General features: G+C 42.1%; 1 protein-coding gene across 1 annotated transcript; it reads left to right on the top strand.

The window, feature by feature from the left end:
• Positions 1-530: 530 nt before the first annotated feature.
• LOC142256866 (nicotinamide N-methyltransferase-like) lies at positions 531-25991 on the top strand. The gene is made up of 5 exons (XM_075328809.1): positions 531-695; positions 3456-3663; positions 21172-21272; positions 23236-23443; positions 25243-25991. The coding sequence occupies exons 1-5, from the start codon at positions 545-547 to the stop codon at positions 25664-25666; spliced, it is 1092 nt and encodes a 363-aa protein (XP_075184924.1). The 5' UTR covers positions 531-544; the 3' UTR covers positions 25667-25991.
• The last annotated feature ends 391 nt before the right edge of the window (positions 25992-26382 follow it).

Consider the following 26382-nt stretch of genomic DNA (forward strand, 5'->3'; position numbering starts at 1 on the left):
CTTCTGCAGCAAGAAACTTCTCGATGGCAACTAAACTGAACACCTCAGCTTTTTCAGAAACAAGGTCCTTCAAAAAGTGGTCAGTATAGAAAAACTATAACTGGCATGGAGTGAAGCCAGGAATGGGTAAATATAGCATAAGGGAGTGCTAATAAGATGCAGCAGCTCTGTTTAAGGCTATGAGTAATCTCAGCCAGAAGGAAAGGGGTCCTTAACCCCTTCAGCATCAGATCAAGGTAAATCCTCTCCAATACAAAATAACAGTCAAGTAGGCTCCACAGAGGACCTGTGAAAAATTAAGTGTTAAGATCTCCTGATCCCAGATGTCCCAGAGGTAACATGGGGACACTCATGACAGTTATTGTATGATCCCATGACGCTCTAAATGAATATAACAATAATATTTACCGCATCTAAATGAATATAAGAACTCATGACCTGATAATTAGTTCTTATTACCATGCTTTGTAAATTGAATTCTACTGATATAAGCAACTTGAGCATTGGTACAATATGTGTAACCCGGTTTGTGATACAAGATTAGATGGATTCCAGTCCCTATAAGCGCTACCATGAAGATGGATATGATTCCAGACAATGTCTGGAGCATTATTTTTCCGATAAATCTGATATGGTCTTTGCAGAGGATGCATTGATATTTCCCATTGAAAATCTTATAAAAACTTTCACTGAGGGTATGTATCTTAATCTCTCTATGTCTAATTTATTTTAACTAGACACAAAATGGGCAAATTTGATTTTATGGATTTTGGTAATCAAAGGGGTTAAATGCCCCAGATATATCAACTTTAGGAATCAGAGCAAAGCATTGGATATTACATAGGATAAAGAATAGAGTCTCTGAGGTCAATGTTTTCCCTTCTGTTTTCTCCAGAATCCTGGAAAACATGTTGAGCATGGTAAAATGATCCTTTCATTTTTCAGTTGTACAATTACTTTTAGATCATCAGTAAAACAATTTCATTTTTGTAAATTTGCAGCTGCAGATTTTCATTTTGATCGCGGGAAAATCCACATTTAAATCCATAATAAAAAATTTTAGGAGATAAATATGGATTTTACTTTGGAACTTTTATACAGAATTTTCCTGGAATTTGCTACGCTGTTTACAAAACAGATTAATTTACATAGTTACATAGTTACTTAGGTTGAAAAAAGACCTAGGTCCATCTAGTTCCCCCTTCCACCACCAATTCTACATTTAGTCACTAAGTCATTTATAACCAACAATGTTGTGTGTACTGAGGAAATCATCCAGCCCTGGTATAAAAGCTGTTATAGTATCTGCCATTACTACCTCTTGTGGTCGCATTCCACAGTCTGACCGCTCTAACTGTAAAGAACCCTTTCCTATTTAGCTGTTGGAATCGCTTTTCTTCCACTCGCAGTGAGTGCCCCCTGGTCCTTAGTACTGTCTTTGGAAGAAATAAGTCATGTGCCAGTCCTTTATATTGACCACACATATATTTATACATATAAATGAGATCTCCTCTGAGACGTCTTTTTTCTAAGCTAAACATATCTAACTTTTTCAACCTGTCATCATATGGGAGGCCTTCCATTCCTTGTAATAGTCTAGTTGCCGCCTTTGAACTGACTCTAACTTCTGAATGTCCTTTTTAAAATGTGGAGCCCAAAACTGGACCCCATATTCCAGATGTGGCCTTACAAGTGATTTATAGAGGGGTAACAATACGTTGGGATCACGGGATCTAATCTCTCTTTTTATACACCCTAGAATCTTGTTTGCTTTAGCAGCTGCTGCCTGACATTGAGTGCTGCTGCTCAGCTTATTTGTAATGAGAATACCCAAGTCCTTCTCCTGTTCTGTAGTCCCGAGTTTACTTCCATTTAATGTATACGCAGTTATAGGATTACTCCGTCCTAGGTGCATTACTTTACATTTATCAACATTAAATCTCATTTGCCAAGTATCTGCCCATTCTGACATCTTATCCAGATCTTTTTGTAATATTGTACAATTTACTTAATATTTTGATAGATTGGACATTTATGATTGCAGCTATTCCAAATACATGTACTATGTAATTGTTTTTATTGTTTTATTTTCAATGAGGTAAAAGTAAGGCGATTTGAACTTTTGTGTTTTTTATTTTTTTTCTAACTTTTTTTTCTAGTTTATACTAGTCCCCTTAGGGGACATGAAGTTGTGATCGTCTGATCTCTTCTACACCAAGTAGTAGTAGTAGCATCCGCAGCAGCATCAGTAGAAATCAATATCCCTGGGTATTCTGGCCCGCAGCCGGTGAATCACACGGGGATCGTGATAACAGGCAAGGGGGTGATCAGGTGACCTCTGTCAATTATAACAACCCATCAGCACCCCACTATGAGTGCATAGGACCACCAATGAGAGGATTAAACAGCTGTAGCTCCCCCCCACAGAAATAATGTTGAGGTGAGACTACAAAGGGTCTCTTGAGGTCTGACTTCCATGTTCAGATTATCTGGAATGTCATGTGTGCACACGAGAAAGAAATAACAGATTTTAGATCAGTTATGAGCTTTCTTCCATGATGAGTGCCAGAAGATTCTGCCCGTTTATTTTCCACAAAGCCTTTATAGCTCTAGGGGACTAAAGGGTGTAGACAAAATATAGTCCAATCAAGTATAGCAGGCTGGACTCAGGACGTATAGGAATTTGCATAGTCCCTGCTGGATTGGTCAGTCCATATGTTGAGAATTGTTCCTCGTGGTCATCATCTTGGGTGTTGGCCAGGATGAAAGAGCCATCTTTGTTACATGTGCTTACATATTGTATTAAGGAAAATCATTGAAAATATATAAATATATATATATATATATATATGTTAGTAAGAAATAAAAGCATTAATAAATGTATATGTTAGGCTACTTCAACTAAACTACATATTTGAGTCTGTGAAATGGCTGAATTAAGTATTTCAGGTTACTCAATTCCTATTCTCAACAATAATATCTCCAAAAATAAAATATATTCCAGTTGCGATGTCCACCTTTGTAATTACCTCACAGTTGGAATGTCATTCATTGTGCCCACCATGCAATGACAATTTTCTCTATCCTAGCTCCATTCTAGATGCCATAAAGGAATAATGGCTCCCATGCAGCATTATTAGTTTATAGAAGGATGTTCCGATGAGTTGTGCTCTTGATAAAGGTGGAGAACCCCAAAAATTTCACCACTGGTGTGGCTGTTCCATCCATAATATAGCGCCTGTGCTTAAATGAGGTGGAATGGAGTTTTCTACACCTCGTATTTATACACCGTGGTGACATTGGTGATAGTCCTTTTACTGAGCTTGTTAGAAAAACTGAACGTAAATTTCTATTTCTGATACTTGATGTTTGATAGTAGCTACATTTGTTTGATTGTGACTTTTTCACCTTCATGTATTTATGCTTTAATATTCAGATGTTTTTCTTCTCTGCAGGTCATATTACAGGAGACGTCTTGATTGACCTCAGTCCTGGATCCCTTGTTCATCACTTATTTGCAGCCTGTGAATTTTTCAAACACATCATAGCCCTAAAGGCCAAAGACAGATGCATCATGGAGCTGAAGAGATGGGTGGACGAACGTACAGGAGCGTTTGATTGGGGTCATGCTGCAAATCTTCATGTAGGCAAGGGAGAAACCAGGTGAAGAATTTTACCAAACATTTTGAGAATTCCATGGTCATTATTACTACAATACAAATAATCTGACTGCAGTCTGTGTATCTTCTGTCCGTATTTTACTATGATATATATATATCATAGTTTAATACAGACAGAAGATACACAGACTGCAGAATATATATATATATATATATATATATATATATATATATATATATATATATATATATTGTCATGCTCAGGTAACTGGATGAAGTGGAAGAGTGGGGCCACTGATCTGAGATCCTTGTTCCAGGCCCCGTCCCATGCATCCATGCTACACCATTTTACTACTTATACTGTGGGGCAATGATGCCAATTTAGTGATGTCTGCCCCAACTTTTTCAGAATGTGCAGACTCCATGTTGGGTCTCTATATTGTCTGTTGCCTGTAGTGGCAGGGGTCTCCCTTATCCAACTCATAATTTGTTGCCCCAGACCCTGTCTCATACACGGCCCATGCCTGACTCTGCCCCATTATACTATTTGTAGTCTAGTTTTGGGAAATGGGGATCATAATTTATAGTTGGTAGTGTTGAGCGAGCATGCTTGTAACTACTCGGTACTCGCACGAGTATCGCTGTACTCGGGCTGCTCGGCGGGGACCGAGTAATCTCGCGATACTCGTGCTGTACTCGTGGTCTTCATCCCTGCATGTTGGCGCTCTTTTGAGAGCCAGCCCTCATGCAGGGATTGGCTGGCAGACCACTGCAATGCCACAGCCCTGTTAGTTGTGGAATTGCAGTGATTGGCCGGCCCGCACAGCGTGACCGAGCCTTTATACCGGCCGGCGCGCTGTGCTCTGCACACAGCCATCCAGACAGTCAGTGCAGGGAGAGTGTTGCTGCTTCAGGGAAAGGTTTGCAGCCCTTTATAGTTATTTCCATAGCAGGGCTGCAAACAGTGTGACCAGAAGTCCTTCTCAGGACTATTATAGTTGTATACAGGCAGGCAGGGTATAGCCAGGTCGGAGTACAGGAGCAGAGTCCTTCTCAGGACTATTGTTGCTGTATACAGGCAGGGCAGGCAGGGTATAGCCAGGTCAGAATACAGGCTAGTGACCAGAAGAGTCCTTCTCAGGACTATTGTAGCTGTATACAGGCAGGCAGGCAGGGTATATAGCCATTCCTAGTGGTGACCATATACCAGCCGTCATCATATCTGGGGCTGGTGTACACAGTCTAAAACAGTCCTGATAGTGTCAGACTTCTCAGTAATTGTCGCTCCTAAAAACCTGTTAGGTTCTTAGTGCGTCCGTGCTTGCATTTAAAAACCGCACGTGTGTGCCTGTCGGTGGCAGCGTACAGGTGCACGTTTTTCACAAACTATTATATAACGCACAAGTGTATTGTATAATACACGTCAATCAGCAGTGTCTGATAGTGTCAAACTTCTCAGTAATTGTCGCTCCTAAAAACCTGTTAGGTTCTTAGTGCGTCCGTGCTTGCATTTAAAAACTACACGTGTGTGCCTGTCGGCAGCGTACAGGTGCACTTGTGTGTGTTTTGCACAAACTTGGATATAACGCACAAGTCTAGTGAATACACGTCAGCACAGCATTGCAAAATGCGCAAGGGCGTTGGCAAGGAACAAGGAAGTGGACGTGATGGTGGTGCAGGCAGAGGCCGAGGTCGTGGGCAAGCTCTAATTTCGCCACAACAAAGGGCCACATCTAGTCGCTCGCACATCCTGTCCCAAATTCTTGGGGACCGCAGCAGTACACCGCTCTTGAACCAAGACCAGTGTCAACAGGTTGTTAGTTGGATAGCGGATAATGCTTCCAGTCAGATTGGCACCACCACAAACACTCTGTCTTCCACACGGTCAAGTGTCAGTAGCCGTGATACTGCACCGCACATTTCAGAACCTGATCCTCCTTCCTACCACAAGGCTGAGTACACGTGCACGGACATTACTGATCCCACACTTGGATACTCGGAAGAGCTGTTCACGTTTCCATTCGCACATTCTGGCCTCTCGCCAGCTCCTGTTGAAGTGGGTCATGAGGAGATCGTATGTACAGATGCCCAAATATTTGAGCAGCTACGTTCTCATGAAGTTGGCAATGTGTCTCAACAAGGGGTGGACGATGATGAGACACAATTGTCAGGAAGTCAGGAGGAGGAGCAGGGTGCGGAAGAGGAAGACGACGTGGTGGATGATCCAGTAACTGACCCAACCTGGCAGGAGGATATGCAGAGCGAGGACAGCAGTGCACAGGGGGAGGGAGGCGTAGCATCCCAACAGGCAGTAAGAAGCAGGGTGGTGGCCCCAGGCAGAAGTCAGGCAACTGTTCCCCGGAACAACAACACGACACAAGGTGCCTGTACAAATGTTAGGTCTTCCCGAGTCTGGCAGTTTTTTTAAGTTGGCTCCAGATGATTCTAAAAAGGCCATTTGCTACACCTGCCGGGCCAGCATCCGCAGGGGTACCAAAACTAGCAGCCTGACCACCACCAGCATGATCAGGCACATGTCAACCAAGCACCCGACTTTGTGGGAGGTACAACAGAGTCGAGGAGCAGTGCTTGCTGATGTCACTGCTACGTCTTCGCTTGTTTTGCATGCGAGCCAATCCCCTGTCCATGCTGCCTGCGAACAAGCCTCCTCCGGCCCTGCACCTGCAGTTGCCTACGCAGAAATAACACCATCATCAAGCACGTCCTTGTCCCAGCGCAGCGTTCAGTTATCCATTCAGCAAACCTTTGAACGCAGGCGCAAATACACTGCCAACGCCCCACATGCCACAGTTCTAAATGTTAACATTTCGCGACTGCTTGCGCTGGAAATGTTGCCTTTTAGGCTGGTGGAGACAGAAGCATTCCGTGACCTGATGGCGGCAGCTGTCCCACGTAACTCGGTCCCAAGCCGCCACTATTTCTCCCAGTGCGCCGTCCCCGCATTGCATAACCACGTGTCACAAAACATCACACGTGCCCTGAACAACGCTGTTTCAGCCAAAGTCCACCTAACCACAGACACGTGGACAAGTGCTTGTGGGCAAGGCCGCTACATCTCGTTGACGGCACACTGGGTTAATATTGTGGAAGCTGGGACCCAGTCTGAGCGAGGGACGGAACACGTCCTTCCCACACCAAGGTTTGCAGGCCCTACCTCAGTCAGGGTTTCACCCACACTCTACAGCTCCGGAATGTCATGCTCCTCAGCCTCATCCTCCTCCTGCGCATCCTCATCCACTTTACCCTCCACACCAGTCCCAAGCTGGAAGCACTGCAGCACTGCCTCGGCGAAGCGGCAACAGGCTGTGCTGAAGCTAATCTGCATAGGTGACAAACCCCACAATGCAGAAGAGGTGTGGACAGCTCTGAAACAGCAGGCAGATCACTGGCTCACACCTCTGAACCTAAAGCCAGGAAAGGTCGTGTGTGACTATGGCCGGAACCTGGTGGCGGCTTTGAGGCGAGGCCAGCTGACACATGTTCCATGCGTGGCCCATGTGCTCAACCTTGTGGTTCAGCGGTTTCTAAAGTCATACCCAGAGCTGTCTGATCTGCTGGTAAAAGTTCGCCGCCTGTCTGCACATTTTTGAAAGTCACCTACTGCTTCAGCCGGCCTTGCCGACTTTCAGCGCCGTCTGCATCTTCCGGCTCACAGACTGGTGTGTGATGTCCCGACGCGTTGGAATTCAACTCTGCACATGTTGGTCAGGATATGTGAGCAGAAGAGGGCAGTTGTTGAGTACCTGCATCACCTAAGCCGTCGGGAAATGGGTCAAACTCCACACATAACACCTGAGGAGTGGAGATGGATGTCCGACCTATGTACCATCCTCCAAAACTTTGAGGACTCCACCAAGATGGTGAGTGGTGATGACGCCATTATTAGCATCACCATACCGCTTCTCTGCTTCTAAAACGGTCTCTGCTCAAAAACAAACATGATGCATTGCAGGCGGAGCGCGATGAGTTGGAGCAAGAAACAGTAGTGGGTGTGGGTGATAGCACACAGCCCAGCCTCGTCTCATCACAACGTGCAGTGGAGGACTATGACGAGGAGGAGGATGAAGACATGGAGCAACTCTCCGGCCAAATTGAGGATATGACATGCACACCAGTCATATCCTCGGTTCAGCGTGGCTGGCCAGAGGACAGGGTAGATGAGGAGGAGGAGGAGGAGGAGGACAGCATGTTCAGTCATCGTGTTGGTCAGGATACTGAAGTACTGGCTGTTAAGAGTCTGGCGCACATGGCTGACTTTATGGTAAGCTGCCTGTCTCGTGACCCTCGCGTTAAGAACATCTTGGCCGATAATCATTACTGGTTGGTAACACTGTTAGACCCACACTACAAGGAGAACTTTATGTCTCTTATTCCCGAGGCAGAGAGGTCAGCCAAAATGCAGCAGTTCCGGAAGGCCATAGTCACGGAAGTAGGCAAATCATTCCCCTCACAAAACGCTAGCGACATAGGTCAGGAATCAGTGGACAACCAAGGCGTACAGCCGAGAGGGGCACAAGTCCAATCCGCCAGAGGTAGGGGAACAGTCTTTAAGAGGTGGGACAGTTTTCTCAGCCCCTCACGTACCACAGCCCCTGAGGTGCGCGGTAGTGCCACAAGAAATCCTAAGTTTGCCCAGATACTCAAGGAGTACCTTGCAGATCGAACAACTGTACTCCGACATTCCTCTGTGCATTACAATTATTGGGTATCCAAGCTGGACACGTGGCATGAATTGGCTCTCTACGCCTTGGAAGTCCTGGCCTGCCCTGCCGCTAGCGTTTTGTCAGAGCGTGTTTTTAGTGCCGCAGGTGGAATCATTACAGATAAACGCACCCGCCTGTCAACTGAAAATGCTGACAGGCTGACTCTGATCAAGATGAACAAGGGTTGGATTGGGCCAGACTTCACCACACCACCAGCAAATGAGAGCGGAATTTAAAGTTTGTAACGGGAATTTGCCATGTACCTCCACTCACCCATGGGTACACACTTCAGGACTTTGGATAATCGCTGGACTGCTCCTCCTTCTCCTCATGCGCCACCATGATGACCATTACAATAGTTAGGCCGTTGTTTCAGGTATACCCCCAGTGGTAAATTTTTTCACCCATTCTTTCAGAATGGACATTACAACGACAGGAGATCCGCTCCTTTGCAATGGGAACAATGTTTTGAGGCCCTCATGTACATCTCTATCCAGGGACAATGTGGAGCCTCCCAATTTTTGGCTGCCCTGCCAAAGGGCTATACTGCAATAGACCCACTTCCTTACAATGGGCACTTCAGGTTTACAAGCCCTCATGCACGTCTCTATCCAGGGACAATGTGGAGTCTCCCAATTTTTGGCTGCCCTGCCAAAGGGCTATACTACAATAGAACCACTTCCTTACAATGGGCACTTCAGGTTTACAAGCCCTCATGCACGTCTCTATCCAGGGACAATGTGGAGCCTCCCAATTTTTGGCTGTCCTGCCAAAGGGCTATACTACAATAGACCCACTTCCTTACAATGGGCACTTCAGGTTTACAGGCCCTCATGCACGTCTCTATCCAGGGACAATGTGGAGCCTCCCAATTTTTGGCTGTCCTGCCAAAGGGCTATACTACAATATACCCACTTCCTTACAATGGGCACTTCAGGTATACAGGCCCTCATACACGTCTCTATCCAGGGACAATGTGGAGCCTCCCAATTTTTGTCTGCCCTGCCTAAGGGCTATACTACAATAGACCCACTTCCTTACAATGGGCACTTCAGGTTTACAGGCCCTCATGCACGTCTCTATCCAGGGACAATGTGGAGCCTCTCAATTTTTGGCTATCCTGCCAAAGGGTATACTACAATAGACCCACTTCCTTACAATGGGCACTTCAGGTTTACAGGCCCTCATGCACGTCTCTATCCAGGGACAATGTGGAGCCTCCCAATTTTTGGCTGTCCTGCCAAAGGGCTATACTACGATAGACCCACTTCCTTACAATGGGCACTTCAGGTATACAGGCCCTCATGCACGTCTGTATGCAGGTGAACCTCACAATTTTGGACTGCCCTGGCAAAGGAAAATACTACAAAGACTCACTTCCTCAAAATGGGCACATTAGACTCAAGAGGCCTTCATGTACGTCTCTTCTCAGGGACATCGGAGTGCCACACAATGTTTTCACGTAAAATCTTTCATGTAATCTCCAAAAGTAACATACACCAGCTCTGTCTCACTATTGGGTATGTGCCCTTAACATTTCCGCCATGAAAATTCATTTTGGTGTCATTTTTGAAGGTTTTCTGGTGAGTCCGTAAAAATGGCGTAAAACGCGGACAAAATTGTTCACAGCTGTGACTTTTGTGTGATAAATGCTTCAAGGGGTCTTCCCCATGCTGTTGCCATGTCATTTGAGCACTCTTCTGAGACATTTGTGACATTTTTAGGGTTTCTACATGCTGCCGGGGGTCATTTCATAAAAATACTCGGGTCTCCCATAGGATAACATTGGGCTCGGTGCTCGGGCCGAGTACACGAGTATCTTGGGATGCTCGGCCCGAGCCTCGAGCACCCAAGCTTTTTAATACTCCCTCATCACTAATAGTTGGGTCTCCTTGCTGTGTGTTGCCTGTAGCAGTAGAAATCACAGACTGGCAGGCATACAGCTATCATTCATTCATTTACCTTTCTTACTATCCTTCAGACGTCCGTGTTTTATCAGGTAAAAGCCACATGCATGGTTATGGTCATACGTGTGACATCTGTGTTTGCATACATGTGACACGTACTGGAGAAAACACAGGTCTTTGAAATAAACAGATGTTCTATATTCACCTGTGTCCAGCGCTGTTTTCTTCGGCTCTGCTGCCTCCCGCTCATGACCGCCGCACATTATATTCATTGATTATTCATTGCACTGAGAAGCAGGAAGCCGGAGCATGGTGGGGACAGCACCGCCAAGGACAGCATCGTCAAGGTCATCATCGTCGGGGAGAGGTCAGTAGAGTTGAGCGCGGTTCGTGGTTCGTGTTTCTCCAGTTCTAGGCTCGAGTGATTTTTGGGCTGTTCGAGATCGAACTAGAACTCGAGCTTTTTGCTAAAAGCTCGATAGTTCTAGATACGTTCGAGAACGGTTCTAGCAGCAAAAAGCAGGGCTTTTTACAGCTACAGTGAGCAGGAGCCATCGCTGGCAGCCTGCCACAAGCTGGTAACCAAGATAAACATCGGGTATCCAAGCAAAGCGCTTTGGTTAGTAACCCGATGTTTATCTTAGTTACGTGCAGGAAGCCCACACTTTCCCGCTCAGCTCGCTCCACCCCCTCCTGCCCGCGGCATGTACACATACATACACATACACAAACAAACACACACACACACACATCCACCCCCCCCCCCCCGCCCGCCCGCCCGCTCGCTCGCTCGCTCGCTCGGCTTACCTGCGGTGATGAAGTCCCGCCATCCCGACCTCAGCGCTGTCACTGTCCTCCATGGCCGCCGCTTGTCACATCACCTATCGCTTCCGACCCGAGACTGACACTGGCGGTGACGTCACGGACCTCTCGCGATACTTGATGTGAAGGCGCCGGTCATTGACCTCAGTGACAGGGGCTGTCGGCAGTGCTGGAGATCAGCGCAGGTAATGTACCTCACTGACAGCAGCACTTGTCACCCCCCTGCAGTGACCTGGGCTGACCCATTGATGTTAGCTCAGGTTACTGCACTGCTCTCCCAGCCAATGGGGAACATCCTGCTCTTCATTGACTGGGACAGTGTGCATCGTCATGGCAACCCCTTGGATTACACCAGACCTGGATTTGTTTTTCAATCTAATAAATTGGTTAAAGAGGGAATGTTTTGGGGAGTGTTTTTTCAAATAAAAATGTGTTTGTCGTGTATTTTTTTTTTATTACTGACTGGGTTGGTGATGTCGGGTATCTGATAGACGCCTGACCTCACCAACCCCAGGGCTTGATGCCAGGTGACATTACACATCTGGTATTAACCCCAAATATTACCCCGTTTGCCACCGCACCAGGGCGCGGGATGAGCTGGGGCGAAGCACCAGGATTGGCGCATCTAATGGATGCGCCACTTCTGGGGCGGCTGCGGCCTGCTATTTTTAGGCTGGGGAGATTCCAATAACCATGGACCCCCCTAGTCTGAGAATATCAGGCCCCAGCTGTCTGCTTTACCTTGGCTGGTGATCCAATTTTGGGGGACCCCTACGTGTTTTTTTTTTTAATTATTTATTTAATTTAAAATAACAGCGTGGGGTGCCCTCAGTTTTGGATTACCAGCCAAGGTGAGGTTGCCAGCTGTGGTCTGCAGGCTGCAGCCGTCTGCTTTACCCTAGCTGGCTACAAAACTAGGGGGAACCCTATGTCATTTTTTTTTCATTTTTTTGGCTAAATACAAAGCTAAGCACCCCTTAGTGCCACATGAAAGGTACCAAAGGGTGTTCCACTTTTTCTCCATTTTTTTCTCCACTTTCTCTCCACTTTTTCTCCACTTTTTCTCCATTTTTTAATCCACTTATTCTCCACTTTTTCTCCTCTTATTCTCCACTTTTTCTCCACTTTTTCTCCACTTTTTCTCCTCTTATTCTCCACTTTTTCTCCACTTTTTCTCCACTTTTTCTCCACTTTTTCTCCACTTTTTTCTCCACTTTTTCTCCACTTTTTCTCCTCTTATGCTCCACTTTTTCTCCACTTTTTCTCCACTTTTTCTCCACTTTTTCTCCTCTTATGCTCCACTTTTTCTCCACTTTTTCTCCACTTTTTCTCCATTTTTTTCTCCACTTATTCTCCACTTTTTCTCCTCTTATTCTCCACTTTTTCTCCACTTTTTCTCCACTTTTTCTCCACTTTTTCTCCACTTTTTCTCCATTTTTTTCTCCACTTTCTCCACTTTTTCTCCACTTTTTTCTCCACTTTTTCTCCTCTTATGCTCCACTTTTTCTCCTCTTAATCTCCACTTTTTCTCCACTTTTTCTCCACTTTTTCTCCACTTTTTCTCCTCTTAATCTCCACTTTTTCTCCTCTTATGCTCCACTTTTTCTCCACTTTTTCTCCTCTTATGCTCCACTTTTTCTCCACTTTTTCTCCACTTTTTCTCCTCTTATGCTCCACTTTTTCTCCACTTTTTCTCCACTTTTTTCTCCACTTTTTCTCCTCTTATGCTCCACTTTTTCTCCACTTTTTCTCCACTTTTTCTCCACTTATGCTCCACTTTTTCTCCACTTTTTCTCCACTTTTTTCTCCACTTTTTCTCCTCTTAATCTCCACTTTTTCTCCACTTTTTCTCCACTTTTTCTCCACTTTTTCTCCACTTTTTCTCCACTTTTTTCTCCACTTTTTCTCCACTTTTTCTCCTCTTATGTTCCACTTATTCTCCACTTTTTCTCCACTTTTTCTCTACTTTTTCTATGGTCGGTCTACCCATTAGCTCTGCCATGCATAGTGTAGCTCTACACCTACTGCACATGTTACTTTATGATTGACATCTCTTTCGTACCAGAGCTGTCTAAGTCTACTCTGACCCCATATTTGTCATTACTATATTGTCCTTGTACTGTATTATGACATTTGTATCATGTGTTTCATGCGATCATCGGATGGAATAGCGGCAGGAGACAGAGTGCAGAAGGGATCGCGAGGACCGGTAAGTGTTATGGCAATGTTTATTAACTGTTTGTGTACATTTATAATGCATTTTTATGTGTTTGTGATTGCCTCCCATTATAGCCTATACGTTCGAGTTCGGTTCGTCGAACGTTCGACGAACCGAACTCGAACGGGACCCCCGTTCGGCGAACCGGCCTCGAGCCGAACCGGGACCGGTTCGCTCATCTCTAGAGGTCAGTATCCAGCAGTGTGTGTGCAGTGACATCCAGGAGGTCATCAGAGTTTCCAATGAACTCTCATGAACCCCTGGCGGAGACTCCGCTTGGAGTAACCCTTGCTTGATGTGTTTTTAAAAGAAGCTAAGATGAACAGAGCTGGGATCAGGAAAGACTTTGCTACCTACCCCGGTGTCATCCTGGGGACGGTTAAGTATGGCGTATTTTTGAATGTGCTTGATGCAAATCTAGCTGTGAAGTGTACAACTAGGGCACAAGTGCTGCCACTGAATGGGTGGGTGTGTGTGGGGCCCAATATTTGGAAAAAAAGGGAGACTACGCTTGGAGTCACCTTGCGGTGTTTTACATGATTTTAGAAGGGCGTGCCATGCCTATATCTGTGTGTCCTCCTCTTTTTCCTTGTCCAGCTGTTTTGTTTTCGCATGAGTATATGTCCTTGTCACTTTCCCATGTGTTTGTGTTGTGTTGTGAGTTGTTTGTCACCTTTTGGACACCTTTGAGGGTGTTTTCTAGGTGTTTTTATGTGTTTGTGATTGCCTGCCATTGTTTCCTATGCAGTTCGAGTTCGGTTCGTCGAACGTTCGACGACCCGAACTCGAACGGGACCTCCGTTCGGCGAACCGACCTCGAGCCGAACCGGGACCGGTTCGCTCATCTCTAGTGATTATATAAAGACCTGGAGCTTTGGTGTAGAATCAGTCACTGCCTATGATACAAGATTAGACAATGGATCCCAGCACCTACAGTTAGGTCCAGAAATATTTGGACAGTGACACAATTTTCGCGAGTTGGGCTCTGCATGCCACCACATTGGATTTGAAATGAAACCTCTACAACAGAATTCAAGTGCAGATTGTAACGTTTGATTTGAAGGTTTGAACAAAAATATCTGATAGAAATTGTAGGAATTGTACACATTTCTTTACAAACACTCCACATTTTAGGAGGTCAAAAGTATTGGACAAATAAACCAAACCCAAACAAAATATTTTTATTTTCAATATTTTGTTGCGAATCCTTTGGAGGCAATCACTGCCTTAAGTCTGGAACTCATGGACATCACCAAACGCTGGGTTTCCTCCTTCTTAATGCTTTGCCAGGCCTTTACAGCCGCAGCCTTCAGGTCTTGCTTGTTTGTGGGTCTTTCCGTCTTAAGTCTGGATTTGAGCAAGTGAAATGCATGCTCAATTGGGTTAAGATCTGGTGATTGACTTGGCCATTGCAGAATGTTCCACTTTTTTGCACTCATGAACTCCTGGGTAGCTTTGGCTGTATGCTTGGGGTCATTGTCCATCTGTACTATGAAGCGCCGTCCGATCAACTTTGCGGCATTTGGCTGAATCTGGGCTGAAAGTATATCCCGGTACACTTCAGAATTCATCCGGCTACTCTTGTCTGCTGTTATGTCATCAATAAACACAAGTGACCCAGTGCCATTGGAAGCCATGCATGCCCATGCCATCACGTTGCCTCCACCATGTTTTACAGAGGATGTGGTGTGCCTTGGATCATGTGCCGTTCCCTTTCTTCTCCAAACTTTTTTCTTCCCATCATTCTAGTACAGGTTGATCTTGGTCTCATCTGTCCATAGAATACTTTTCCAGAACTGAGCTGGCTTCATGAGGTGTTTTTCAGCAAATTTAACTCTGGCTTGTCTATTTTTGGAATTGAGGAATTGTTTGCATCTAGATGTGAAACCTTTGTATTTACTTTCATGGAGTCTTCTCTTTACTGTTGACTTAGAGACAGATACACCTACTTCACTGAGAGTGTTCTGGACTTCAGTTGATGTTGTGAACGGGTTCTTCTTCACCAAAGAAAGTATGCGGCGATCATCCACCACTGTTGTCATCCGTGGACGCCCAGGCCTTTTTGAGTTCCCAAGCTCACCAGTCAATTCCTTTTTTCTCAGAATGTACCCGACTGTTGATTTTGCTACTCCAAGCATGTCTGCGATCTCTCTGATGGATTTTTTCTTTTTTTTCAGCCTCAGGATGTTCTGCTTCACCTCAATTGAGAGTTCCTTAGACCGCATGTTGTCTGGTCACAGCAACAGCTTCCAAATGCAAAACCACACACCTGTAATCAACCCCAGACCTTTTAACTACTTCATTGATTACAGGTTAACGAGGGAGACGCCTTCAGAGTTAATTGCAGCCCTTAGAGTCCCTTGTCCAAATACTTTTGGTCCCTTGAAAAAGAGGAGGCTATGCATTACAGAGCTATGATTCCTAAACCCTTTCTCCGATTTGGATGTGAAAACTTTCATATTGCAGCTGGGAATGTGCACTTTCAGCCCATATTATATATATAATTGTATTTCTGAACATGTTTTTGTAAACAGCTAAAATAACAAAACTTGTGTCACTGTCCAAATATTTCTGGACCTAACTGTATTAAATAATGTTTTAAATTCTAATTTGCGTATTCACATGGATTTTCCCCAAAAATTCTAATTGCAGAGAAGTTCTTTGAGAATTGATTGTCCCTTATTTTGGTCTTGGAGCTTCCAAACCCCAGAGCATAATAATTGTGGTATAAAAAAAGAAAATTAATAAAATTCTTATACCCATCTCACCACTTACCCTTCGCTCCTTACAGTCACCTGTTCAGTCTTCCCTCAATCTTTAGATCACCACCTTTTGCAGTAAAACACAAGGCTTCTCACACCAAGCAGAGACTTCTGACTCTGATGAGGGCCCAGGACTGTTCTGTACAAGCTCACCAATGATCATGGTGTCATGAGGTCACGGTGTGGGCTGTGATCTTGTGCGTGCATGCACACAATCCTCCCGCAGCCTCGGCATAGCTTTAATCCCTGGCCCAGAGATTTTACATTTAGATGGACTTTAACATTTTAAATAAACCAGCGCCTACCATTCTGCTGAATTCATGTGGAAGAACATTACAAAAAAATCAATATTTTGGTAAGGCTACTTTCACACATCAGTTTTTTTCCATCAGGCACAATCCGGAAAAAAAACGGATAAAACGGATCAGGCGCTGGATCCGTTTTAATCCCATTGATTTCTATTAGCGCCGAATTGTGCTGGGTGGCATTGCATTGCATCCGGCTTTTGCCGGATCCGGCGTAATTGGTTAATGCGGTGGCCGAATAGAACGTCTCTTGTAACATTTTTTGTCTCTGACAAAAAAACGCATTGCGCCGAATCCGGCATGATACATTGTGATTTACAATTGAAGCCTATGGACTTCAATGGAAGCCCTACGGATCCAGCGTAATGCGGCAAAAACTGGATGCGGGTGCCGGATCCATTTTTTTAAACTGAGCATGCTCCAATTTATTGTAAAAAAACAGACGAAATGGATGCAAAAACGGATGCGCCGAATCCGTTTTTTGACGGATCCGGTATACCTGATCCGGCAAAAAAAGGATCTGTTTTTGTATATTCTGTGCCGGATCCGTTGCATCAGGCACACGCCGGATTGTGCCTGATGCCAAAAAACTGATGTGTGAAAGCAGCCTAAATGCAGATTTTTTAAAAACTGGAGTAGAATTCAAATTATCTCTAATTTCTTTATTCCTCTCTAATATTGTTCCATCTCCTTTATATGAACCGATAGGGGTTAATAGTCTCCACTCCACACTTAACCACATCATGGTTGTGTCTCCATGTTTCCTCTTTGTGCAAACTATAAGAGCACGGTCTTCACCCGGCATTTAGCTTTCAAATTTTAAAATTATATATTAAAAAGATAAATAACAGCAATATACATATGTCATTAAATATGAGGGAAATTCATACATGGCGTTAGCTAATATGACATTCTATAATTCCAATATAAGATTTAATGATTATGAAGGTTCACTTGGATTTGATTTTGTGTATAAATATTGTAAAACTACATCTTTATTTTTATATGGTATTGTAAAAGAGTGGAAAAGCCGCTCACGCTATCCCTGGAATAAATAGTGGTTATACAATGCATTGCTAGATATTGATTAAAATATTACTTTTGGAAGGGTGTGCACTCATGAGAACACCTTCTTTAAAATATTTCACTAAAGACAAGAACAATTTTAAAAATTTTGAGAAGACTGAGTTTCCTGCAACATTTTTAAGGTTAATAATAAAACTTTCAGCATAAAATCCTCAGTTTTACTCAAATTAGTTAATGAGAAAATGAAAACACCACACATCAAAAACTACTATATCTAGTGTATTGCAGAAAGTGGAGATAAAATCGTTAAAAGCTGCGTTGATGTTTACAAAGGATGATGCCGATTTTTGAAAGAGTGATTTTACTTAACAGATTTCTGAGTTGATACTCCATCAGGATAATTACAATTACACACAGCGCATCAGAAATACAGTGGAACCTTGGTTAACGAGAACAATCCGTTTTGGGAGTGTGATTGTTAACCAAGTTACTCGTTTGTTACTCCCAAACATTTCTCAGATAGCTGATGTAGTCATAATAGACAACTCAATTAACAGTGAAACATCAGTACCTATTTTACCATCTGCCAACCAAAAAAGGGTTTCATCACCAATTTCTTGACATCCAAAGCTCAAAAAAAGGAAAAATCCCATAATAATCCTATTCGCCATCTTAAAGATTCATCTCAGCTCATTTAATTGATTAAAAATGAATCATTGAATTAATCATATTTATTTATATCAATTAATGTTTCTTCCTTGAATGCAAATATTCTATATTGTTTCGGTCTGTTATGTTTTAATTATTTTTTTAGAGGGCGATGAAAGCATTCCCATGAAGAAAAAAAATCATTTATTTTATCAGATTTACATTTTATTCTTCACAACAGTTTTTTTACTTTTATTAAACAACCTATCATCAGCAACTCTGGACCATGATGTGTTCAAGACTTACACCAACCTATGCAAACTTGAGGCAATTTTTGAAACTATTTAATTATTCATACAATTTAACTTTTATTATTACCATAATAAATTGACCAAATAGGGTTCCTCTAGTTTCCTTTTGTATAATTTATCTCTACACTGATTGGGGAACTAGATTGAAGTCTTAGTAGTACTCTATTTAATTATGCCACAAATTTTAACAAACACATAATCATTTATAAAAGATATATTGATGATTTATTCTTTATTTGGGACCTATTCCATAATAATATCAATTCCTTCCTCACACATATCGCTTAAAACAATTGGGATCTTTTTTCCCGCACTATAAACAGTATTATATCTATTGATTTTTTTAGATATCACTATTTTGACCAGGAAGGACAACTTTTTGCAAAAAAACTTTTTCAAGAAAGTCGATTCTAATGGATATGTACACTATAAAAGTGGCCATTATCACAAATGTAGTAAATATACCACATAACCAATTCTAAAGGATAAGAAACTGAAATTCGACATCAATTTCTATAAGCTCAAATTTTAAAGGTATGTTTTGTAGAGAGAAAATACCCCACTGACTGGATCAACCAAGCCTTCATCAATAAAAATAAACTGTGTGCGAAATATGCTCCTTCTATGCCTCTGGAACTTCAAATTAATAGGATTTGATTTACGAGCGCTCGGGGAAATCAATACAGCACACACTGCTTTGGAGTGTGCTCAAAGAATTCTGCTTTATTAGTACATGTGACCAGTTTATAAAGTGCCCCAGACAAAGGAAAGATTGGCGCCGACCTATGATCTAATAGGAACAAAAGGGGCATGAACAGAAATGTGATACTTCCCCGTTCATCAGTGGTAGTTGAACCTTATGACATCATTAGCTATAAGACAAGATGGACATTATAGGTACAAAATGGATTCTGTTTTCTCACAAAGCTGTCATAAAATGATTTGTTACATAAATCTAATACTACCCCCAAAAAAATATTTTATGAACTTCATCACTACTCTCAGTTATAACAATTATATTATTGGCAAAGTATTACAAAATCACTGGCCTGTTCTGCTAAGTAATCCAATGCTGAATAAAATCTTGCCGAAGGTTCTTGGAATTACTTTCAGAAGGGAATCCACCGTAAAGAATATCATTGCCCCCAGTAGGTTGAGATTGGATAATCCCACTATCATAAATTCCAAAGTCTGTGGATTTTACAAACGTCTTATCCCCAAATGCCTTTGCTGCAGGTTTATTAGCCATAAAAAGGACTACTTTTAGCTCCCCAACTGAGGATGGTGAAGTTTATTCAGTTTATTCACATAATTCCTCGATTGAGTTCAGGCTTTGTAAGAGCACATCCCTACTCCACACCACATTTACACAAGTTACAACTCTGTCACTACTTTAATGTTTATTTTTCCCATACATACAAACTTTCCATTTTAATATCTTTCTATTTATGTTCAAGCAGTTAATTATAATGTATAAATCACACTCTTCAGATGCAAGTTTCTTTTTTTTTTGCATTTGTCTCATGCATTATAATGTTCTTTTTTTAAACCCTTTCTACTATCTATACCCCCTAGTGTGCTGAATGTAAATCTGATTATCCTGATGAAGAAATATCAACTATGAAACGCGCTGAATAAAATCACTCTCTCAAGAACCGACATCATCCTTTGTGAAAAGCAGTGCCGCTTGTAACCCTTTCATCTCGACTTTCTGCAATCCTTCGCTGTGGGTGCTGCTGCAGCTGCTATCATTCACTTCAATAGTGGTTGTGTCTCCCACAACCTGCCCAGGTGGTTCTTTCCACTGTCTTCACAGATAAGACCCTTTTTTGCACTTGTCTCCTCCTTGTCTACTTCTAGTATTTTGTATGACCTCTATGATTGTAAGGACAGCATCAAGTTTTCTAGGCCTGGAATGAAAGTGTTGGTGACAAATAACATCTAACTTTTCTAATCCTCAAAAAATAGGTCGTGTGGAGCCAATGCACTGGATGGAGAATGATTATAACTTGTCTCTTCAGAATTCTCCATAGGTGCTCAGTAGGGTCAGATAAGGAGATATTCGGCCACTGAATCACTTTCTCCCTTTTCTTTTTCAAAAATGACAACAGATGGGTAATCTGGATCATGGTCATGTTGGAAAAAAATGCACATTTACCAAGGGCATGGAGTGATGGCATCATTTTCTCTTTTGAAATAAAGCAATATGTCTGTGACTTCAAGATACCATCAATAACATGTAACGATTGACACTAGCAGCACTCAGCTCCACATTAAGGACACTGTCACCACCATATTTCACTGTACACACTATAAGTAATCAATGAGTACAACTATACCCAAGTCAACTAGCACTGATGGTGGTCAAGAAAACAATTAAAAGAGCAATAAGAATACTAATATTTACTCACAATCTCCCTACAGACCCAATGGTGTTGAGGCATCCTGTCCCATGTTTTGCCAGGCTTATTCACAGGGAATGTGCAATCATGGACAAAATAATATTGTTTTTTCATTGGTGAAAATCAATCTCAAAAATTGTGTGTATTCCTGGCAGTTTGGTCCTAATAGGTTAAACATTTTTTTCTTACTGTCGTTAACGTTACTCACCATGCAAATCCAGGACCGCATGATTCCATAAATAATGATATGAACTTGTGATATGACAAGTAAATATAATCATTAGTAATATATTATGTACATTAATTTCTGGTGATTATATAAAGACTTGGAGCACCGGTGTAGAATCAGTCACTGCCTCTGATACAAGATTATACAATGGATTCCGGTTCCTATAAGCTCTACCATGTGGATGACTTTGATTCCAGGCAACATTTGGAAAGTTACGTGTCAGATAGCCCTGATAAGGTCTCCGAAGAGGATTCCGTGATATTTCCCATTGAAAATCTTACAAAAACGTTTACAGAGGGTATGTATAATAATTGTTTTCGTTAGATGGTTCTAACTAGATACAAATTTGGGAAATCAGAGGGGGAATGACAGTGCCCGACTAATATAAAGCAAGGGAAATATAGTAAAGCAGTGTTTATTTCATATGATTAATAGTATAGGATCTAGGGGGTTGGAATGTAATTGCTTTCCTCTGTAGCACTTACAACTCTGAAAGATGTGTTTAGGATGATAAAAGTTTTAAAAAAAATATTAGTTATTGGTGCAATTAGTCTTAAGTCTGCTGTAAGGATACATTCACATTTACACATTTTCATTGTGATACTGATTTTTCATGCGGACAGACGTTGCTATAATTGCTCAGTTCCTTCTTGAAGATCAGTAATGAAGAAGATGAGATAACTGCTCTGCTGATGACAACTAATGGAAAAATCAAAGAGGATCCGAAAGACCAAGCAAATTTCAATGCGGTTTATTAACTACCCATTTGAAAGTAATCCTCCTTCTTCATCAGGACAAACCACTTATTGGATCCTGATGAAGAAGTCTAATGACTTTGAAATGTTTAGCTAGTAAACCCTATTTAGGAAGATGAGCTGCGGAAGAAAGCATAAATAGGGTCTTACCAGACAGGTTAATAGGAAAGTATAGGTAAACACACTCACTTGGTGGGGTTGTGTCAGTCACAACTCCTATATTCACGTAACAAAATGGTGAATCAGCTGCAGCACTGGACAGAGATGATAAGGTTAAGGCAGGAGGAATCGGGTGTAAGCCACGCTATCACCAAAGGAATCGATGTTGATTATTTCATCTCTTTATTTCTTTGTACAGGTTAACGCGTTTCAGGGATCAAGTCTCCTTCATCAGAACTACAAAGAAAACATCCATCATGATTGTTGATGTTTTCTTTGATGTCCTGATGAAGGAGAATAGATCTCTGAAACGTGTCAACCTGTACCTGGTTATCAGCAGCAGTGCAGTTACCACACTCTTCTCCATTACTGATCTTCATTGGATTTCCATTGTGGGTTTACAGAAGCTGACATTTTGAGCTTCTACAGTCATTGTGTTTCACACAGCTTCATCAGGTGAGCACCTTCACACAACCTACTATTCTCCATCATCAGAGAAGATGCTTTTGTGTTTTAGATTGTTTCTCCAACCTCCCTCACAGTTCCATCTTGAGTAAGAGGCCCGTATCTGCATTCTGTACATTACATATAAATTACATTTCTGATTTACTTGAAGTTTGATTTTTGAACTCACATCCTCTAGCATGGTAGGCAGCAGCCTTAGCTGTCAGCCACAAGCTGTAACAAGAAGTAATGGCACTTCCTCCGTGCAGATGATAGTAAATGTTGGGGTGCGCTTCAGGTTCTAAGGCCTTATGTCAACAGAAGAATACTTGTATTCTTCTGTAGCCACAAGCTGTGTCACCAATGATAGAAGCATTTCCTCTGACAACATCTCTATATGCTGTTCTTCATTACAGGCACCATGTACTGGTTCATACTGATACTGCACTATCAATTTTAAAATATAGATACATACCATTGTGAGTGTGTACTTTATTCTTCCTATAGTACATATCATATTTTTTGGTATTTTGGAAAAAATGTTGCACCATTTAGCAAAATGTGTGAAGTTTTTCAACATTAAAGAAGCAAAACAGATCAAAAACAAAAAAAGTAAAGATGAACAAATCAGGAAAATTTCTAATTTGTCAGTTCGTGCAGATGTCCATATGACATTACTCCCTTATTATAATCTTGGTTGACTAAATTTAGAAGAATTTGATGCAAAAAGTCAACTCAATATCACAAGATATACATAAATATAAACATAAATATAAATAAAACAGTAATAGAAGAATCCCTCTATAGTTTACATTGAAAGTAGTGTATTTAATTATTAGTGACTAATATTGTGACTTTTTCACCTCTATGTAAGTATATTTCAATGTGTGAATTTTTTTACAGGTCATATCAAAGGAGATGTCTTGATTGACCTCAGTCTTGGTTCCATGGTTCATCACTTATTTGCAGCCTGTGACTTCTTCAAGCACATCATAGTGCTGAAGATCAATGACCGATGCATCATGGAGCTGAAGAGATGGGTGGATGAACGTACAGGAGCGTTTGATTGGCGCCATGCTGCAAAACTTCATGAAGATGTAGAAGAAAACAGGTGAAGAAAATTACTAAAAATTTGGAGAAATCCATTGTCATTGTTTGTACAGTGGAAAAGATATAACTGTAATCTTAGTGTAAAGCGGGCTTTACACGCTGCGATCTCGCTAGCGAGATCACAAGCGATCGTTCCTGCCCCCGTCGGTTGTGCGACATGGGCAAATCGCTGCCCATGCCGCACAACCTCGCTTACCCCTGTAACACGGACTTACCTGCCCTGCAACGTCACTCTGGCCAGCGAACTGCCTCCTTTCTAAGGGGGCGGTTCATGCGGCGTCACAGTGACATCACACGACAGGCGTCCAATAGAAGCGAATGGGCGGAGATGAGCGGGACGTAACATCCCGCCCACCTCTTTCCTTCCGCATTGCCGGTGGAGGCAGGTAAGAAGATGTTTGTCGCTCCTGCGGTGTCACACATAGCGATGTATGCTGCCTCAGGAACGACGAACAACATCGCTAATAAACAGAAAACGATTTTTTGTTTCAGGATGATCTCTCTGCGGCAAACGATTTTGACCGCTTTTGCGGTCGTTTAAGGTCGCTCATAAGTGTCACACGCTGCGATATCGTTAATGACGCCGGATGTGCGTCACAAACACCGTGACCTTGACGATAATTCACTAACGATATCGCAGCGTGTAAAGCCCGCTTAATATTGTGTATCCTCTGTCTACCCTATCAGTAGAAAAAAAAGTTTAAGAAGTTTACCGGGTGCTGCAGGCGACACTGCAAAACATACCCTATATAATAAATATAAACAATTTGACAAATACATATAACATTAATTGTTTGCAGAATATACGATATGAAATTTCACCCAAATCTGTCTGCCCTATGTTACAATGATAGATAAGAAATCTGAAAGAGGAGCGTATGTGAAGGATTTTCAGGGAACCGGTATACATGGAAGGGTTGAAGCCGCTCACCTAGCGTGGTTGTGCAGACCTTGCACAACTGCGATAAAAGCATGGAAGTTGTGGTAGTTACACTGCAGGACACTATCTGGATGTGTCCGTCTGGAGGGACTGGGTCTTATGAAGCGGTCAAATGACTGAACACCGGGGAACCTGCGCATCGCTGGATCCACCTGATGAAGATATTTTATATATCGAAACGCGTTGTGGCACATTAAGAAATAAAGAAAAAAACTTTTAAATCACCAATCAGTCTGGCCTCTTTAGCGCTCCCTCGGACCATGGCATCATTAATTCTCTATGTAACAATCATAACTTGTTCCAAATTATATATTAGGTTTTAGTGACGTTTACAGTTATCCAATCAGATCAAAATTCATATTCTTGGAAGCTGTAGAATAATGGGTACTGTTGGAAGGGTCAGTGCATATCACATTTGGGTTAGATGTATAAAATGGGATTATCGAAACCACAGCTCTGATGCACATACTTAACATGTTCCTCTGATTAGTCATAGAGTAAAATGACCGCCATTGATTATACCACTGTTTTTGTATTGCAGCGGTTCTGTATAGGTCTTGCTATTTGCTGCACTTATGTTTTTAGTAAATAAGTTTTGCAAGCATGTAATATCTTATCAGAGAAAAACAACACACAATATATGGCCTCAGATATGTGAATGAAATCCTATAGCTTACTACATTTAAAGATAATGAAACATTTTGGACTAGAAACACTGTGTGAAAACACAATAGGTGGATTCAATTGTTTCCCCCGATACTGGAAGCCGATGATCCAGCGCTAACCACTAAGCTCTAATGTCATGTGATTCAATATTGACTGTGGGACAATAACTTTATTATTTTTCCCATTTCTTTCAGAGATCTGTTACAGGACAAAGAAGGAAAAGTGCGATCGGCCCTTGAACATGTTCTGAAATGTGACCTCGAGAAAGAAGATATTATGCATCCGATCGTCTTACCACCAGCAGATTGTGTCCTCTCTTTTCTGCTCCTTGATACTATCAGCAAAGACCAAGATGATTACATGAGATATCTCAGGAAGTTCTCATCTTTGCTGAAGCCTGGAGGACACATTATATTAATTGGGGCTTTAGGTATGACATATTACACGATTGGGAAACACAAGTTTCGTGCTTTCAGTTATGATGAGGATTTTGCCAGGAAAGCTCTGGCTGGAGAAGGTTTTATCATTGACCACTGTGAGGTTAAGATGAGAATGGATGTGAATGACCACATTGACTATAAGGGCATGATATTCATTACAGCTCACAGAGAGACATAGGTCTGAGATGACACAAGATGAGTCTCTATGTCAAATGTTATACAAAAAAATCCTCCCATTGAAGCTCTACCATGAAGTTTTCTTTATTTTTTTTCCTTACTTAATCTGAGTACATGTGTATGTAGTGTAGTATGTGAGTGTTAATATTCCACCACTGCCTTCACCGGTATCCGTCATCATTCTACTGCTCTTTTCAGTGACGTCACTGCTCTTCAGAGTATCTGACTTACTGTATGCACGCATCATAACAATTTATGATTAAGGGCATCAAGCCAGAAATGTGTTAACGTCTCTTTGCATTGTCTGAACTGCACTGAATAAATCACCTGAGCACCCATCTGGATTATCTTCTTCATTTATCATCGCCAATTTATACCTTTATGTGGGGACATGTACAGACAATGAAGACATTACAGAATAAACACATAATTAATGAGTTACAAGAGAAGTTAGGGTCCTGCTCACAATCTTATAATCTATTAAGAAATAGGGGAGACACAATAGGTAACAACTGTATGATCCTGCCATCATTATAATAAATAGTGTTTTAAATTCTAATTTGCTTATTCACATGGATTTTCCCCAAAAATTCAATTTGCGTAGAAGTTCTTTGAGAATTGAATGTCCCTTATTTTGGTCTTCAAAGTGTAGACTGGAGGAAAAACGGGTTTAAAAACCCCGCTAGGAAACCACGAGCAAGGATGTAAATGAATATT

This window comes from Anomaloglossus baeobatrachus, chromosome 11 (assembly GCF_048569485.1).
Source record: "Anomaloglossus baeobatrachus isolate aAnoBae1 chromosome 11, aAnoBae1.hap1, whole genome shotgun sequence".
Classification (NCBI taxonomy): Eukaryota; Metazoa; Chordata; class Amphibia; order Anura; family Aromobatidae; genus Anomaloglossus; species Anomaloglossus baeobatrachus.